The 17137-nt window shown below is 45.5% G+C and overlaps 1 protein-coding gene across 3 annotated transcripts in view; it reads right to left on the reverse strand.

Moving 5' to 3' along the window:
- Nucleotides 1–17137, reverse strand: part of LOC109899682 (uncharacterized) — a 36048-nt gene that overhangs the window by 8548 nt on the left and 10363 nt on the right. For all 3 annotated transcript variants that reach the window (XM_020495121.2, XM_020495119.2, XM_020495120.2), the window contains exons 2-3: nt 12535–13370; nt 6629–6790 (exon numbers count right to left, since the gene is read on the reverse strand). In XM_020495121.2, coding sequence (XP_020350710.1) covers nt 6629–6790; nt 12535–13370 — 998 coding nt within the window. The remainder of the gene's footprint in view (nt 1–6628; nt 6791–12534; nt 13371–17137) is intronic.

Here is a 17137-nt window from a genome sequence, read left to right on the forward strand (position 1 = left end):
TGGTGACCAGCGAGCTGAGATAAGGGGGGACTTTACCTAGCAGGGTCTTGTAGATGACATGGAACCAGTGGGTTTGGCGACGAGTATGAAGCGAGGGCCAGCCAACGTGAGCGTACAGGTCGCAATGGTGGCTAGTATATGGGGCTTTGGTGACAAAACGGATTGCACTGTGATAGACTGCATCCAATTTGTTGAGTAGGGTATTGGAGGCTATTTTGTAAATGACATCGCCAAAGTCGAGGATTGGTAGGATGGTCAGTTTTACAAGGGTATGTTTGGCAGCATGAGTGAAGGATGCTTTGTTGCGAAATAGGAAGCCAATTCTAGATTTAACTTTGGATTGGAGATGTTTGATATGGGTCTGGCGGGAGAGTTTACAGTCTAACCAGACACCTAAGTATTTGTAGTTGTCCACGTATTCTAAGTCAGAGCCGTCCAGAGTAGTGATGTTGGACAGGCGGGTAGGTGCAGGTAGCGATCAGTTGAAGAGCATGCATTTAGTTTTACTTGTATTTAAGAGCAATTGGAGGCCACGGAAGGAGAGTTGTATGGCATTGAAGCTTGCCTGGAGGGTTGTTAACACAGTGTCCAAAGAAGGGCCGGAAGTATACAGAATGGTGTCGTCTGCGTAGAGGTGGATCAGAGACTCACCAGCAGCAAGAGCGACCTCATTGATGTATACAGAGAAGAGAGTCGGTCCAAGAATTGAACCCTGTGGCACCCCCATAGAGACTGCCAGAGGTCCGGACAGCAGACCCTCCGATTTGACACACTGAACTCTATCAGAGAAGTAGTTGGTGAACCAGGCGAGGCATTTGAGAAACCAAGGCTGTCGAGTCTGCCGATGAGGATGTGGTGATTGACAGAGTCGAAAGCCTTGGCCAGCCTTAGAAGGAGGCAGCCCTCATTTGGGGACTCAGAGGGCCGGCCACTCAAGGCCTTTGACCTCTGACCTCTGAGAAGAGGATTAAACTGTTAAAGGCATTATGCCCCTGTGCACTCGGGAAAAGGGAAGGTCCAGAAGACTCCGGCCCTGGAATGTTCCCTCCATCAAATCCCGTTCCTCAATAACCCATGGACAGCCTGCAGATGGCTCCATTGTCTGAGGTAGTACTGCTTTGAGGATAGGGAAAGGGGGAGCTTGAGTCCGTAAGAGTGAGCTCATGTTCATTGTTCACATTAGAAACTTGATTACAAGTCATCTTCCACTCTAGTATTGACTCTTTCTTGCATCTCAGTTCATCACGAGAAACCCCAAAGCACGCTGGTCCTGGTAGAGAACAGATGAAGCTAGAAAAGAGGGCTCTATGTAGGTGGTAATTGGCCATTGTCTCATTGATCTCTGTGTTTATAGTGAGCCCAGCGGTGACCCTGGTGTTGATTTGAAAGGTGGGGTAGATGTGTGTAGGCACAGGGAACCATGGGTGTCATTCATGGAGCTTAGATGTGCCCCAGCTGACTTGCTCCTCCTTTTGATGTGTCATCTATGGGGTTCAGCTTGTGGCGTAACCATAGAAACACTCACAGCAGGGGAAAGGACCAACCGCTTGGGAGGCCAGCCGGTGTGGTCCTAAAAATCTTCTTTCAAGTCAGGGTTTGGCCCAAAGAGAATAACAACACCAAGTTATCTGGACAAATATCACAATCAAGGTGAAATCATGTCAGAATTTGATGACCTCAAAGAATAGTAAGTTCTGCTAAGAATGTTAAGAAATAGCTTTTGTAAGAGAGGATGCGTTTTCTTTGAATGAGCACTTTTTGGGATCTCTCTCTCTTACTGTGCCCCTTTCCCCCTCTCTCCTTCTTTTTCTTTTCCTCTCTCACTCTCTCTCCGCTATCTCTCTCTCTCTCTCTTTCTCCCTCTTTCTTTTTTTTTCTCTCTCTCTCTGTCTTTGAAGACTTTGTAGTGTATGCTCCTGCTGGGCTCACCCTTTGCTTCAGTGGAAAGCTTTTCCGGACCCCAGGCCCAAACTGACAGGGATAGTTTGGAACCAGCTCTCTCTGAAACCCCCTGAACATAGCCGCTCCGGTAATGTGCCAAAGTCTCAAAAGGAAAGGGAGGCATCCACACAATGCCAAAGTTATTTTCTTTAGAAGCACAGGCAACTGTCACAAGAGAGGGGGCAAAGTTGAATACAATGCAATAGGGTTGGGATAAATCTTGTGCCAATGTTGTTATTTTTCATATTCAAGGTCAGGTTTTCTTATGATGTTGAGCTGAAAACAAAAACGTAAAATTGAAGTAGCTTTGGGACTCTGTGAACTCTACGAGCCTCATTTTCTATTCAAGTGTGTTAAAATGCCACCCATGTGCCCATGTTTTACCATACTGATGTTTTTTAAATGACAACAATGCCACAACTTTTAAAAAGCCATAAATAATAAAAAATGTCTCTCTGGCGTTGGTAAGATAACATTCAGAGCGAACACATTCATCCTGTTTGGGAACGGAAAGTGAGCGCAGGGAGAGCTGGCCTGGGGATTTTATAGGTTACACATTGTTAACTGAGCAGAATTGTAGTTATTTTATGAGAGTTTACTGGAATACTACTCTAAAATGGTGCTTACTACAGAAAAACAAGAAATGTAATTTGCCCTATTTTACTGCTGACATTGTGCTTGCATTTGTACATTTTCATAGACAAAGGTTTAACAAACAAATGTGGCTATCTAATTTTGGACAGCTGTGAGAGAGTGATGTTACAGATACAGTACATGGTTAGCAAACATGGAGATTATTTCAGATATAAACAGATAATTATTTTTTATTTACACCAATTCTGGTAAACCGTCTCGTTTGCACGATGTTGTTTGGGTTCAGATGTAGATTTTTCAGGTTATCATCATGAATGATGCATCATTGGCCCAGCCACATACTCTAACTTCTCTTCTCTCTCTAAACAGGTGACTGGAAAGCCCCTGATGTTTGTTATTAATAAACATAAACATACACGTGCCCCTTTGCCATGCTATAACAAACCCTTTACCGTGCTATAAGGACCACTTTACCAGGCTATAATAGACCCTTTACCATGCTATAAGGACCACTTTACCGTGCTATAACGACCCCTTTACCGTGCTATAAGGGCCACTTTTTCTGTGCTATAAGGACCCCTTTACGGTGCTATAACGACCCCTTTACCGTGCTATAACGACCACTTTACCGTGCTATAACGACCCCTTTACCGTGCTATAAGGACCCCTTTACCGTGCTATAACGACCCCTTTGCCATGCTATAACGACCCCATTGCCGTGCTAGAAGGACCCCTTTGCCGTGCTATAACGACCCCTTTGCCGTGCTAGAACGACCCCTTTGCCGTGCTAGAACGACCCCTTTACCGTGCTATAACGACCCCTTTGCCGTGCTATAACGACCCCATTGCCGTGCTAGAAGGACCCCTTTGCCGTGCTAGAACGACCCCTTTGCCGTGCTATAACGACCCCTTTGCCGTGCTATAGCGACCCCTTTGCCGTGCTAGAACGACCCCTTTGCCGTGCTACAACGACCCCTTTGCCGTGCTATAACGACCCCATTGCCGTGCTACAACAACCCCTTTGCCGTGCTACAACGACCCCTTTGCCGTGCTATAACGACCCCTTTGCCATGCTATAACGACCCCATTGCCGTGCTAGAAGGACCCCTTTGCCGTGCTATAACGACCCCTTTGCCATGCTATAACGACCCCATTGCCGTGCTAGAAGGACCCCTTTGCCGTGCTAGAAGGACCCCTTTGCCGTGCTATAACGACCCCTTTGCCGTGCTATAGCGACCCCTTTGCTGTGCTAGAACGACCCCTTTGCCGTGCTAGAACGACCCCTTTGCCGTGCTAGAACGACCCCTTTGCCATGCTATAAGGACCCCTTTGCCGTGCTACAACGACCCCTTTGCCGTGCTACAACGATCCCTTTGCCGTGCTACAACGACCCCTTTGCCGTGCTACAACGACCCCTTTGCCGTGCTACAATGACCCCTTTGCCGTGCTAGAACGACCCCTTTGCCGTGCTAGAACGACCCCTTTACCGTGCTATAACGACCCCTTTACCGTGCTATAAGGACCCCTTTACCGTGCTATAAGGACCCCTTTACCGTGCTATAACGACCCCTTTGCCATGCTATAACGACCCCATTGCCGTGCTAGAAGGACCCCTTTGCCGTGCTAGAAGGACCCCTTTGCCGTGCTATAACGACCCCTTTGCCGTGCTACAACGACCCCTTTGCCGTGCTTTGCCGTGCTATAAGGACCCCTTTGCCGTACTACAACGACCCCATTGCCGTGCTACAACGACCCCTTTGCCGTGCTATAACGACCCCTTTGCCATGCTATAACGACCCCATTGCCGTGCTAGAAGGACCCCTTTGCCGTGCTATAACGACCCCTTTGCCGTGCTATAGCGACCCCTTTGCCGTGCTAGAACGACCCCTTTGCCGTGCTACAACGACCCCTTTGCCGTGCTATAACGACCCCATTGCCGTGCTACAACAACCCCTTTGCCGTGCTACAACGACCCCTTTGCCGTGCTATAACGACCCCTTTGCCATGCTATAACGACCCCATTGCCGTGCTAGAAGGACCCCTTTGCCGTGCTATAACGACCCCTTTGCCATGCTATAACGACCCCATTGCCGTGCTAGAAGGACCCCTTTGCCGTGCTAGAAGGACCCCTTTGCCGTGCTATAACGACCCCTTTGCCGTGCTATAGCGACCCCTTTGCTGTGCTAGAACGACCCCTTTGCCGTGCTAGAACGACCCCTTTGCCGTGCTAGAACGACCCCTTTGCCATGCTATAAGGACCCCTTTGCCGTGCTACAACGACCCCTTTGCCGTGCTACAACGATCCCTTTGCCGTGCTACAACGACCCCTTTGCCGTGCTACAACGACCCCTTTGCCGTGCTACAATGACCCCTTTGCCGTGCTAGAACGACCCCTTTGCCGTGCTAGAACGACCCCTTTACCGTGCTATAACGACCCCTTTACCGTGCTATAAGGACCCCTTTACCGTGCTATAAGGACCCCTTTACCGTGCTATAACGACCCCTTTGCCATGCTATAACGACCCCATTGCCGTGCTAGAAGGACCCCTTTGCCGTGCTAGAAGGACCCCTTTGCCGTGCTATAACGACCCCTTTGCCGTGCTACAACGACCCCTTTGCCGTGCTTTGCCGTGCTATAAGGACCCCTTTGCCGTACTACAACGACCCCATTGCCGTGCTACAACGACCCCTTTGCCGTGCTATAACGACCCCTTTGCCATGCTATAACGACCCCATTGCCGTGCTAGAAGGACCCCTTTGCCGTGCTAGAAGGACCCCTTTGCCGTGCTATAACGCCCCCTTTGCCGTGCTATAGCGACCCCTTTGCCGTGCTAGAACGACCCCTTTGCCGTGCTAGAACGACCCCTTTGCCATGCTATAAGGACCCCTTTGCCGTGCTACAACGACCCCTTTGCCGTGCTACAACGACCCCTTTGCCGTGCTATAACGACCCCTTTGCCGTGCTAGAAGGATCCCTTTGCCGTGCTAGAAGGACCCCTTTGCCGTGCTAGAAGGACCCCTTTGCCGTGCTATAACGACCCCTTTGCCATGCTAGAAGGACCCCTTTGCCGTGCTACAATGACCCCTTTGCCGTGCTATAACGACCCCTTTGCCGTGCTAGAAGGATCCCTTTGCCGTGCTAGAAGGACCCCTTTGCCGTGCTAGAAGGACCCCTTTGCCGTGCTAGAAGGACCCCTTTGCCGTGCTACAACGACCCCTTTGCCATGCTATAAGGACGTTACTAAATGTGTGCCCCATATGTGTTCCGGGCGGCAGGTAGCTTAGTGGCTAGAGCGTTGGGCTAGTAACCGAAAGGTTGGTCGATCGAATCCCTGAGCTGACAAGGTACAAAATCTGTCGTTCTGCCCCTGAACAAGGCAGTTAACCCACTGTTCCTAGGCCGTCATTGTAAATAAGAGTTTGTTCTTAACTGACTTGCCTCGTGAAAATAAAGGTCAAATAACTAAATAAATGTTTGAAGACTGCAGTGGGCTGGACCCAGCTGTTCTATTTATTAAACACACTTTCCTCCGGCATGACTTACAGCTCCTACTACCGTTCTGAAACCCGCTGGATTAGCACTGGGACCTAATGGTGAGTAATCAGTCACTTCAAGGCATGGCTATCTCTGCACCACCTGGACAGCAGTCAGCTGCAAATCAAAGATCAATGGTCTTAGGTCTGCCCTGCACGACCTACAGCTACGTTCACAATGTTTTTACAACATTTGTAGGAGCTTTGTATCGCTGACAAATTAGCTAGTAACTGAGATAAATCATAATACCGCAACATTAGAACATTCACACTGTTAAGGACCCCTTTGTTTGCTATAACTCATTGAGAGAGATGGTTTGACCATAAGCAAGCTTTGTCTCAGTACTTACTCTCTTCGCCCTCCCTGATCTGACAAGACTAGATATGTCGTGCAAAAGCTACGTGGCGGAAGCCTATCTTTAATAAGACACACAAGTCCAATCCAGATGTTTTAACCTGGGATTCTTCCCAGGGTGCTCACCAATGACCAGCAGACACTCACTGTGTGAGTATGCTGATGAGGATGATAGTGCATAGTATGTGTCTGTATGTGACTCACCTCTTTGGTCTTGGTCATCCTTCCATCCTTTTGCAGCCCACAGATTTGCTTCTGCAGCCTTAGGTTGTGTTCCTGGAGCTGCCCAATCTTCTCAATGAGCTGGCAGATGTGCTCCAGGTAGCCCAGTCCGGAGCCCAGGGGGTTGGAGCTGGCCTGGTGGACCTGAGGAAATAGAGACCATTTGGTTGGTGAGTTTAGTCATTAGGGCTCTGTAGGGCTACAAAAATGAAACTTTACTGCTGAGAAGTAGTGGTCAAAGGTATTTGGTCAAATGATTCCAGAGGTTTATATCACCCTGTCATTCCTGATAACCAGATTAAAGAAAGGGCTACTGATTTACTGAATGGTGCCCCATATATCGGTGGATTTAACAAGGTGACGTTTGATGAATGATGTAACCTGCCAGGCAGGTTCTCCATCCACTCTGATATTCAACACATTTTCATTTTATTCCATTTTTATCATAGTCCTGTTTTTTTGTGGGATATTTTTTGGGGACTTACAAAACACTGTTACATGTGAACCATGTTGACGGAGTCTGTTTTACTACTCCGAAATCATTGTTCAGACTCGCAAATACATTCCCCCGCTGCCGCGTGGGCCACTCGTCTTCACCTAGCTTCCTGTCATCGTTGACCGGGAGGAGACGAGTCAGAAAGTCTGAAAGGGATTACGTGCGACTCATATGAATTCATCTTAGGGTCTCGCCTCATCGTGACGGTATTGCATAATCTATCGACATACCATAGTGGCAGTGGATACGTTTCTAATCGTCTGATGGATGGTAACGGCGAGTGGTTGTTTTATTCCCATGGTAGTTATGAAGATGTTCAAATTTAAACATCAAATTGCCATTGGCTGGAGATGAGTAGGTGAAAGGTCTGCGATGACAATGTGAGATAGAGTGCCTTTGGAGGGGGGGAACAGAGGTTAAGTCATTGCCATTGGTGTGGGAACACAAAGTCAGGTGTGTGCCATTTATTTGTTTGTTTGTTTTCTGGTGTGACTTTTAGCCCGAGAGGCGCAGATGCTCACGTTTGCAGAAATATGAAAAGGACATTTTGAGCCAATATTTATACACTCGTCCACCATTCCACAGTGTCCAAACAAAAGCAGGAAGTAAGCTCAGGTCGAAGCCCAGAAGGCTTTTCCGTGCCACTTCTGTGAAACTCCAGTAAGGGCCATGTCCACTAATGGAAACGCAGGCCAAACAATGGGACAAAAAGTCATAACAGTCAGGAGAACTGACATCACTCATTTCCTCCGACGGAGAAATTAACCTTCTACCCATGACACACGGTCTTGACTTACTACTCATTTCCCAGACAGTGGTTTTGAAGCATTACATTTTGTCAATGGCTCATGGAGACGTCCAGTACTGTCCTAGCTCTCCCGTTATCTCCTCAGATATGCAGGTGTCTGGCCAGGGCCTCAGTGATGATATGTCGGGTGGACAGTGAATTGGTGTCTGTTCCTCGAGCCTGTAGCCTGGTCATCCCAGCTCTGTTTTACAGGGGTTCAATTAAGATAAGGAGGAGATTCCTCCTCACACACAGTAAGTCATGGGCAGAGGATATGAGACAGGCAGTCATTAGCAGTCTTCCTGGCAGAGGCGGTGATGGAAGCAGGTTGGGACTGATCTTATCACCCCTCCATGGCCCTCCTGGTCCCCCGTGGGTCAGGGAAGGGGACTAGAGGGGAAAAGAGAGAGGGAAGATATGCCCCCACTCCCTTCCTCAGAACTTCCTCTGGCCCCTTATGTTGTGAGGGGGTAACAATGTTTCAGACGTGGGAATCGCTGACGTGTGGAGGAAATGTCAGGCTTTGGCCTAGTTAGTGAATTACTTTTCACTTGGCTCTTTCCTTTAAAGTTGTGAGAGTGTGAAATGGAGAGAAAGGAGAGGTGCATGTGCTAAAATGGCATTTATGGGCAGGTCCATTTTCCAAAGCAAATACACAAGACCATCCATTGCCTTGACAATGAGAAACATGTATTTAAAAAAATAACTGTGGATTATTTTTCTATTTTTCATATCATACAGTATCTAATGATTTTATTAATTTAGCAGACATTTATCCCAAGCGTCAGCATACATGGGAATCAAACCCACAACCCCGGTGTCGCAAGTGCCATATGCCCTACCAAGTGAGCCAGACGCAACATAGAAAATATGAGCATGATATGCCAACATATCAAAGTTGTGGAAAACTGAGACTCTCCTCGGGTCTTGGTTCTGGACATTCCACTGCGTCTACTGCATCAAAAAATACTTTCTTAAACAGGACAGCGTTGAAAAGGAATTAGTCGTCAGATGTGGGATGCACACAGAGATAGATTGAAAGACAGAGATTGGGAGAAAGACAGAGAGAGGGAGAAAAGTATGTGCTGTACACGTTTACTCGTTTTCTACCCAGAAAGCCCCATTTATTTTCAGCGCACAGTCCGCGGAGAGAGTTGAGATAATATTCTTGCCTCTCTGCTTTGTTGTTTATCTCCCAAGCCACTCTCTGGGGAACACTATGTGTGTCAGTGCTGGCTCTGTCAAACTTTGACAGGAAAAGGGGATCTTGAGGATTTACAGAGAGACAGAATGTATGACGTAAGGTAAAAATGCCGACAAGGTAAAAATCTGTCGTTCGGCCACTGAACAAGGCAGTTAACCCACTGTTCCCTGGTAGGCCGTCATTGTAAATAAGAATTTGTTCTTAACTGACTTGCCTAGTTAAATAAAGTTAAAATCAAAACATTTGATTGGTTCATGGTGAGATTAATAACCCTAATGATGATAGCTACCTGTCTCAATTAGCCACCAACCACACCTTACCAAAACGCTGGTCTACCTCAGTAGCTCTTACTACCTGCCAACAATAACCAGAATAAGTCCTTGGATGTCTTGCATCAATTCAGCAGCTATACTTCTCATGTACTCTACAGATGCCTTGAGCCAAAGGGCATAAAGGAACGAGCACCACAATACACACAGACCGGCTCATCATAAACAGACGAATCAGTGGAATGCATCTGAAGCCCCTAGGAAGTGTGCTTGGTACTGTACATCATGTGCATGTTTATGGGCTGCAGCTGGGGAATTCGACAACACCGCCATTTTAATTAACCCGGAGTTGCCGTCTTCCCCTGGTCTTCATTATTTTATGACACCATATTTTCCACAGTGTTCCACACATCCTTCAACGGAGGGGAAAATATCCTTTGAATACCCTGTGGTTCCTCCTTTGGATAGAGGCACGCTGAAGATCAGACGGATAGCTAAACACATCCATATGATAAACCTCTTCTCCTCATGGTGAAATATGTCTGCGCTGCACTCTGCACTCTTACGCTGCCCTGCAGCCCTGTTGCTATAGTAGAAGGCAGTGTTATTGGTTACTAACTGACATTACTGTTTTCATGTTCAGCATGAATGATGTTCTTTTCAAAACATTTGATTGACAGACCATCTTGAGGCCATCATACCACTTAAAACTATAAAACAGGGGCAGAGGGAGAGAGAGAGAGAGAGAGAGAGAGTCTTTGATGTTTTTGACTGAGGGTGGGGTGGGGGGGCTTCCAATATCTAAATTCCTGGGGCCACAGAGCCCCATTTGGCAGGCAAAGGAATGGCATTATTAGCTGTGGTGACAAGTGATGATGATGATGATGAAGAGGTTTACCGCCGGACTGCCTGTCAGCAATACACCTCTAAAGTAAGCCACGGAAGGGCCCCCAAAAATAACCGCCACCCGCTGGTAGCCGACTGTTCCCTTAAAGGGGCCCTAGAGGCTATCAAAGGGGCTTTATCTAGGTAAATATGTGAGTAATTTGAGCAATTTGACACCTGTTTGATGCGTCCAGGTAGACCGTCCATCTCTGGGCCCAGGGAGCGGCAAGACCCAGATGAGAGAGAGGGGAGCTGGCTGGCTGGCTGGTTCTCCGGGACAATATCACCACAGTCATCTGCACAGTCACTCAGCACAGATGAACAGGTGCTGTTTGACATGCGGCAGCATGAAATAGGCCCCCGCACTGTAACACATGCCCTCTCCACCTTTCCTTTCAGTCTGTAAGCTACTAGGCCCTGTGTTAAGAATCCCCTGCTGTATGCCATAATACAGCCTTGTCTTCACTGGGTCTTTGAACGTGACATTGTTGTGAAAGGTCTTTGAGGGAGAGATGGGGAAGTATGTGTTAAGAGGTGCTGGCTTTGAAGTATGGCCTAGTTTTTCTAGTTTGGCCACCTCAAATTCTTTAACAGATTAGTTTGCTCATTAATATTGGATTGTTGAACATTTTGTGTATCGTGTAAAGGATGTGAGATCAACTAACAGCTCGTGTGTCATCGAAGATAGGATCTGAGGAGATACCCATCTGTGTCCTGGGAAATTGTCAAAAGGTCACAGATGTCATGGGCATCACTTTCACCTTGCCTTGCTTGACACAGCACACAGCACACCAAACTTTTATAGCTCACGTATCCCTTATTGCCTAAATAAATTGATGACTAGGCTACTTACAGTGAAATAAATGTTACGCAGATTTTTGGGGGAGAAGATCAAAGCATCTCAGACGAAATGCTCACCTTCAGTCAAAACCAAAATTGACCAGACATTCAGATGAGAGAGCATTTGACGCCGTATCAAAGACAGAGCTGAGAGCTGATAGTGATGTGTACAGCAGCACATCAAACAGGTTATTATCGGTTGGCAAACCTCTACAGCTGTCAGGTGCAGCTCTACAAGACAACACTGTTTTCTCGTTTGGAACATGAAAAATAAGATATACATTTTTTCCAAACATGAATGAAAGCATAGCTGTCATTCACAAGCTTTCATTAGGGAACGTGCCTCTACTGGTCCTTTTGAACGGGTAAAGTAGCTTTTTGTTGCTCAGCTATCTCACTAAGGACAAGTTGAGGTCATAGCTATCTTTTTATTTGTACCTTTATTTAATGAGGCAAGTCAGTTAAGAACAAATTCTTATTTTCAATGACGGCCTAGGAACAGTGAGTTAACTGCCTTGTTCAGGGGCAGAACGACAGATTTGTACCTTGTCAGCTCGGGGATTCAATCTTGCAACCTTTCGGTTACTAGTCCAACGCTCTAATCACTAGGCTACCTGCCGCCCCTATAATGGAGGTTCAGTATGAGAATACTGTATTTATTTATTTTTTACCCATAATTAGAGATTTAAGCTGTGCTGTTTGTAAAATCAACAAGCACTTATGATGCTTGATGTTATCTTATTGCAATAATGTGATGCGGTGGTCCACACCTCTATTGGTTTGATTCTAATCTAGCACACTAAACGCAAAGACAAAGTTGAGTCATTTCTCTCGAAATACACCCAAATTCCCTGAAATACTCTCCTGCCCACAGAGATACTTTCCTAGAGCCGTGTTGTCATTAGAGGTTCCATGATTAGCTGCTGACATAGAGACTGGGAAGGGTTGGTAATCAGGGATAATTAGGGAGCATAAAGATCTTTGTTGTCCACCACTCAAAATCCATCAAACTACTGAGGGCATCATGTTTAAATTAGTGAGAAGTCACTAAAGTATCCCTGGTTTGAATCATTTTAAGAGATGTGTGTTTTTCAATGAATGAAAAATGAGGTCCTTGATTCTGTTCAAGTAGCCAACACACTTAATGCTGCAGATGAAAGTACACAGATGGCATAGCTACAACACATTTCCCCATCAATAAACCTTCATCTTTTATACATAAAACAGAATATAAAACATTGGGAGTGCTTCTACACCTGCATTGCTTGCTGTTTGGGGTTTTAGGCTGGGTTTCTGTACAGCACTTTGAGATATCAGCTGATGTACGAAGGGCTATATAAATACATTTGATTTGATTTGGATTTGATTTGAGTAGATACCAAGTGTGGGGGGTGGGGATATCTTTACCTCACTCAGTCTACAGCATTCCTCCATATACTCCTCTAGGCTGTCGCTCGTCGTGCTTTTCCTCAGAGGCCGCTGCTCAAAGTTAACTCCTGTCATATCATCACAGGCCCCTGTAGAGCACTGGCTCTTGGACCTTGTGTTTTCTGAGTTGATCCCGTCAGTCACAGCCCTGTTCTCACCCAGCTCCTCTGAAACCCTGTCACTGTCCTCAGCAGTGTCCTTCAAGGCCCTGTGTTGGGCCCTCTCCATATGTATGTCCTTCTCAGTTATATGAAGGTCTACCCTCTCAACCTCTGTGTTGAGTTCAGCCCCCAACTCCACAGTATTACACTCCAGCACAGCATTGTCTACAGTCGTACATGGTGTGTCTCTTATATCCTCTGTTTGTTTGGTGTCAGAGCACTGTTCAATGGTGAGGAGTGGACCTGGGGTAGGGACAGGAGTATTGAGGTTACAGGAGTCATAGGAGGGTTCCCGGCTGTGGACCACAAAGCTCTGCTCTGAGCCGGTGGGTGTGGAGGGAGAGTTGGTTCCACTGGGCAGTTCCACTCCAGAGTCCTCCGACTCAAACTTGTACAGCATGGGAAGCTGAGAGTCTGAGAAAATGTCAGAGAGGTAGCCTGAGTTTGACTCCATCAAGGGCTTTCCAGGCATGTTATCCAGATCAGCATTCACCTTCAAGCCTTTGACAGGCTCTGAGATGTCCTGCTCAGATACTGACATGGAGATAGTGGATGAAGAATCATCAGCGTTGTTGAGGAGCTTCTCATGGAAGTTGTTGAAGAGCTTCATCTTGGTCAAGACAACCTCATTATCCAGCACATTGTCCCCCTTCCCTGTGAATAATGAAAAGCACAATTAGTAAAGCAGTTTTTTTTGCACATTACCCAAGTTGCCTATTTCGAGTGTTCCCACAAGTGACTTGAATTTCACTCACAATTATCCCCAATGAAATAAAAATGTATGTGAGTGTACGCCGGTTTTCAAGTGTTGCATAGCAGTCTACTCTAAGGGCTACAACAATACCATATGCCAGAAAGCTTCAGGTGCACTAAAGGGATGGTGAAGCAAAAAGTTAACTCTTTCAGATTACAAAATGTACTTTTCTTGACCAGAGACATAGAATACCTGAGAACATCACTAACATCGAATTACAACATCTCTTTCTTAAGGGAAGTGGATGTCAAGAGTAAATGTAAGACTGGAGCCGCTCAGGTATTTGAAATATTCTCTCTTCTTGTGTAAGCAGGAGGATGGTGTTTTTGTTCCAAAGGACTCACAGTTGCATGTCCAATTCCTTTGACCATGAATGACAGATGTACTCTCAAAATATACATCTAAGAGGTATTTGAGGATCTTCCAATGAAACCTGAAGACTGGTTTTATACAAACCAGCATTCTTTAACTCGGGCGTACACAGGACACACACTATTTAAACGTGCCCCACACTGGACTGTCCAGTTTGTCCAGCTTAATACTATGATGGGGTGCATTCATATGTGACATCTCCTCTTTCTCGACACGGGCAATCTGATACTCCTCTGTGTCAATCAAACATTTTCCCCCCTTACTTTGAATTCCAAAACAACAAACTTACATAACACCATCTCCTAGAGTTCTTCATGGGTCCACCCTAACCCGAATACCCGAGACCCAACCCGAGCTGGTCCAAAATTCTAACTTTTCCTTCCAGTCAACGTCGGGTCCTGTTTGATTGTCATTGGGTCTATGTAACTACAGCTGATAGACCTGAATGGCCCCGAATGAACCAGAACACAGCTCTGCATAGCCTATAGCATATTTATTTGACGCTAATAGGGTGAATGTATTGACTTCTAAAAGGCTTAGCCAACATATTGTTACGTTCCCCAGTTTCTGTGTTGTGGTTTGTGTATTTGTATGTATTTCAGGAAATGGCTTCCTGGAAACCCCCAAGCAACTGATTGGTCGACCTCATGGCTAATTGGAGCTGACCCCGCCCCCCCCCCCCCCCCCCATCAGGATACAGCTGTATCCCATTAGACTCATTCTACAGTTATAAAAGCCAGTGTTCTGTTGCTCAGAAAAGGAGGTGATTGCTGAGCGAAGAGAGATGAGGGTGATATCCTGTGTTGGTTGTTGTTAGGAGAGCGATGACTAGTGTGTCCTGTGTTGGTTGAGTGAGAGAGCTGATTGGTTGTCTGTTATGTGTCAATAGGATGCAGTGTTTTGATTATTGAAATTGTTTTTGTTATTCTGTTTTTGTTCCCAGGGGGGAAGGCACCTAGGGAGTGCTTAGGCAAGAGGCCTGCGGGCATACATGACCTGGGTGGACCAGCCCTTGTATTTTGGTTAGTGCACCAGGTGGTGTTAGTTAGGTAAGTAGTAGGTAGGCAGGTAAGGTAGGACAGGGGGCTTTGATATTTACTTTCTTTGCTTAGGTTCCGTCCAGCCCCTTTTCCACAAAAATTACAGTGTGACGGAATAAATTCCCTGTAAATGGTAATTCTCTGCCTTTTGTCATCCTTACTCGCACCTACAGTCGCATACATCTTTCACTTCACGGGGAGTTGAGTTGTAGCAGGGTGTTGCGTTCCCTCTTCCTAGAGGCGTACGTAACACATATTAAGACCTATTCATTAACCAGAAGAGCAACTTGGCTGATAAACATAGTTTTTGTCACTCGGGTCTAAGTCAATGGATTATATATATATATACTCTAGATCACTAATAGGGGCCGCTGTGTTGAAGCCACCATGCCTCCATCTTGGCATACTTTTAAAGTATATTATGTGAGCTAAACATTATTTTATTTTTTTATATATGAAGACATTAGAGATTACTAATGTAACTGTTCCCACGACAACAAGAAAAATACTTAAATACATGTAATTTTGTCTTCAAAACATTTCATGGAAAATACTGTAGAATTCCATTCTTTCCAATGGAAGACTGCTCCTACTGGGGAGTGCCAATATGGCCGACCTGTGGCTTCAAAGCCTCTCAGTGAACACGTTTACATGCGCACAGTATTCTGCATAGTAGCTGGACCTTTGATATCCCGCTCATGAGTTTCCCTGTATCCAAAAATAAACAAATATTCTTAATTTAAATGAATATGGGTTAAATGGAATAGTAACTGAAATCTGGACACTGACTGTAGGTCTATAACCTCTCACATGTAGCATAATATAATATAAACTCCTGCAGAATTATTATGCACTTCTCTCAGTAAAATGATACAACAAATGTTAATTGTGTTTCAGGAACAGGAGTGGAGAAATGTGATTTCTTTCTTTCAGTATCCCCTAAGAAAATGTGAATGCGCACATGTAAATGTGTTATCTTTGACACTGTTATGCAAGCAGACAGTATTTCAACCACATAAAATATGCACCCAAGATGAGCTGAAGTCCTATCAGAAAGGTATTTCATAGTTTTCTCAGCTTTTCATTTCCTTAAAACCGGTCAAACGTATGACATTTGGACATTTTACACAGGACCAATCTGTTTTGGAGTTATTGCTTTTTCTCCCCGGTGCCTAAACGAAACAGTCAACTTTACAGGTGTTGACAAGATTTCTAATGCATTCATTCTATCGATGTAAGATATTATTCTGGTGAGCACTACTTTATTTAGCCTTCTGGGTCAACAAGTTGTGACAGAAGAAAAAATTGAATGTATCTAACTGTAGCGGACAATCAAATGGCCTGCCTAATGTCAGAAATTATAAATCAGAAAGTTGTCTAGATATGGGGTGAAAGTAGCCAATAGGCTATACGGTCCAGTAAGGAGTATCAGCAAAATCAATTATGGAATTATAGGGGATGGAACTGCACAGGTAGCCTACTTTTTAAAGTGATTTCTTTGACAATCAGATGAAAACATCATCACACAACACCCATGTTATGCGAAACTGAGCCTGCGAAAAACAACAGTAAACGAGATAAGATGTTTACATGCCACAGTATCCCCTCTAAGATCAATATATCCCAGGCATCTTAGCCGGGTTTCTCATAACCGGGATACAATCTTTTTCGAGTTATTGTAAACGGGATATGATGTTTACATGTGTCAACTCAAAAACAAAATACTTGAGTATCCCGAATAATAACAGGATATTGGTGTGCATGTAAACGTGGTCAGTGAACAATACATAGTATCAGCAATCCAGGGCAATCCATACATCATTGGTCTAGGTTTGGTTGTCGTCGGATCCATTCGGATTCGGGTCTGATTGTTCTCGGCTCGGTTTGGTTCCGGGGTCCCACCTTTTTTGAAATTATCGTGTCCGTTCGGGTCCTGGTGTGATTGTCCTCAGGTCCCTTCGGGTTGGACCCAAGAAGACCTCCACCATCTCCTTGAGCATCTCATATGTTTGAATTAAATCTGAGTATTACTTTATTCTATTTATTTAGTCCTGTGCTGCAAATCTAACCCAAGCATCTTACGTAATAGCAGATTGTTAGATAAAACTTCAACAATAGAGGCTATTATAGAGGCTATTTAAATTGAAGATCTGGGCAAGGCAAATGTGAGATTAAAAAGGGCTTTGAAGATGTAATCCAGTGCTTTCATTCACTTTAGTGAGGGGAGTTTTTGAAGGAAACATTTGTGAGAGCTA

This window comes from Oncorhynchus kisutch, linkage group LG11, assembly GCF_002021735.2.
Source record: "Oncorhynchus kisutch isolate 150728-3 linkage group LG11, Okis_V2, whole genome shotgun sequence".
NCBI lineage: Eukaryota > Metazoa > Chordata > Actinopteri > Salmoniformes > Salmonidae > Oncorhynchus > Oncorhynchus kisutch.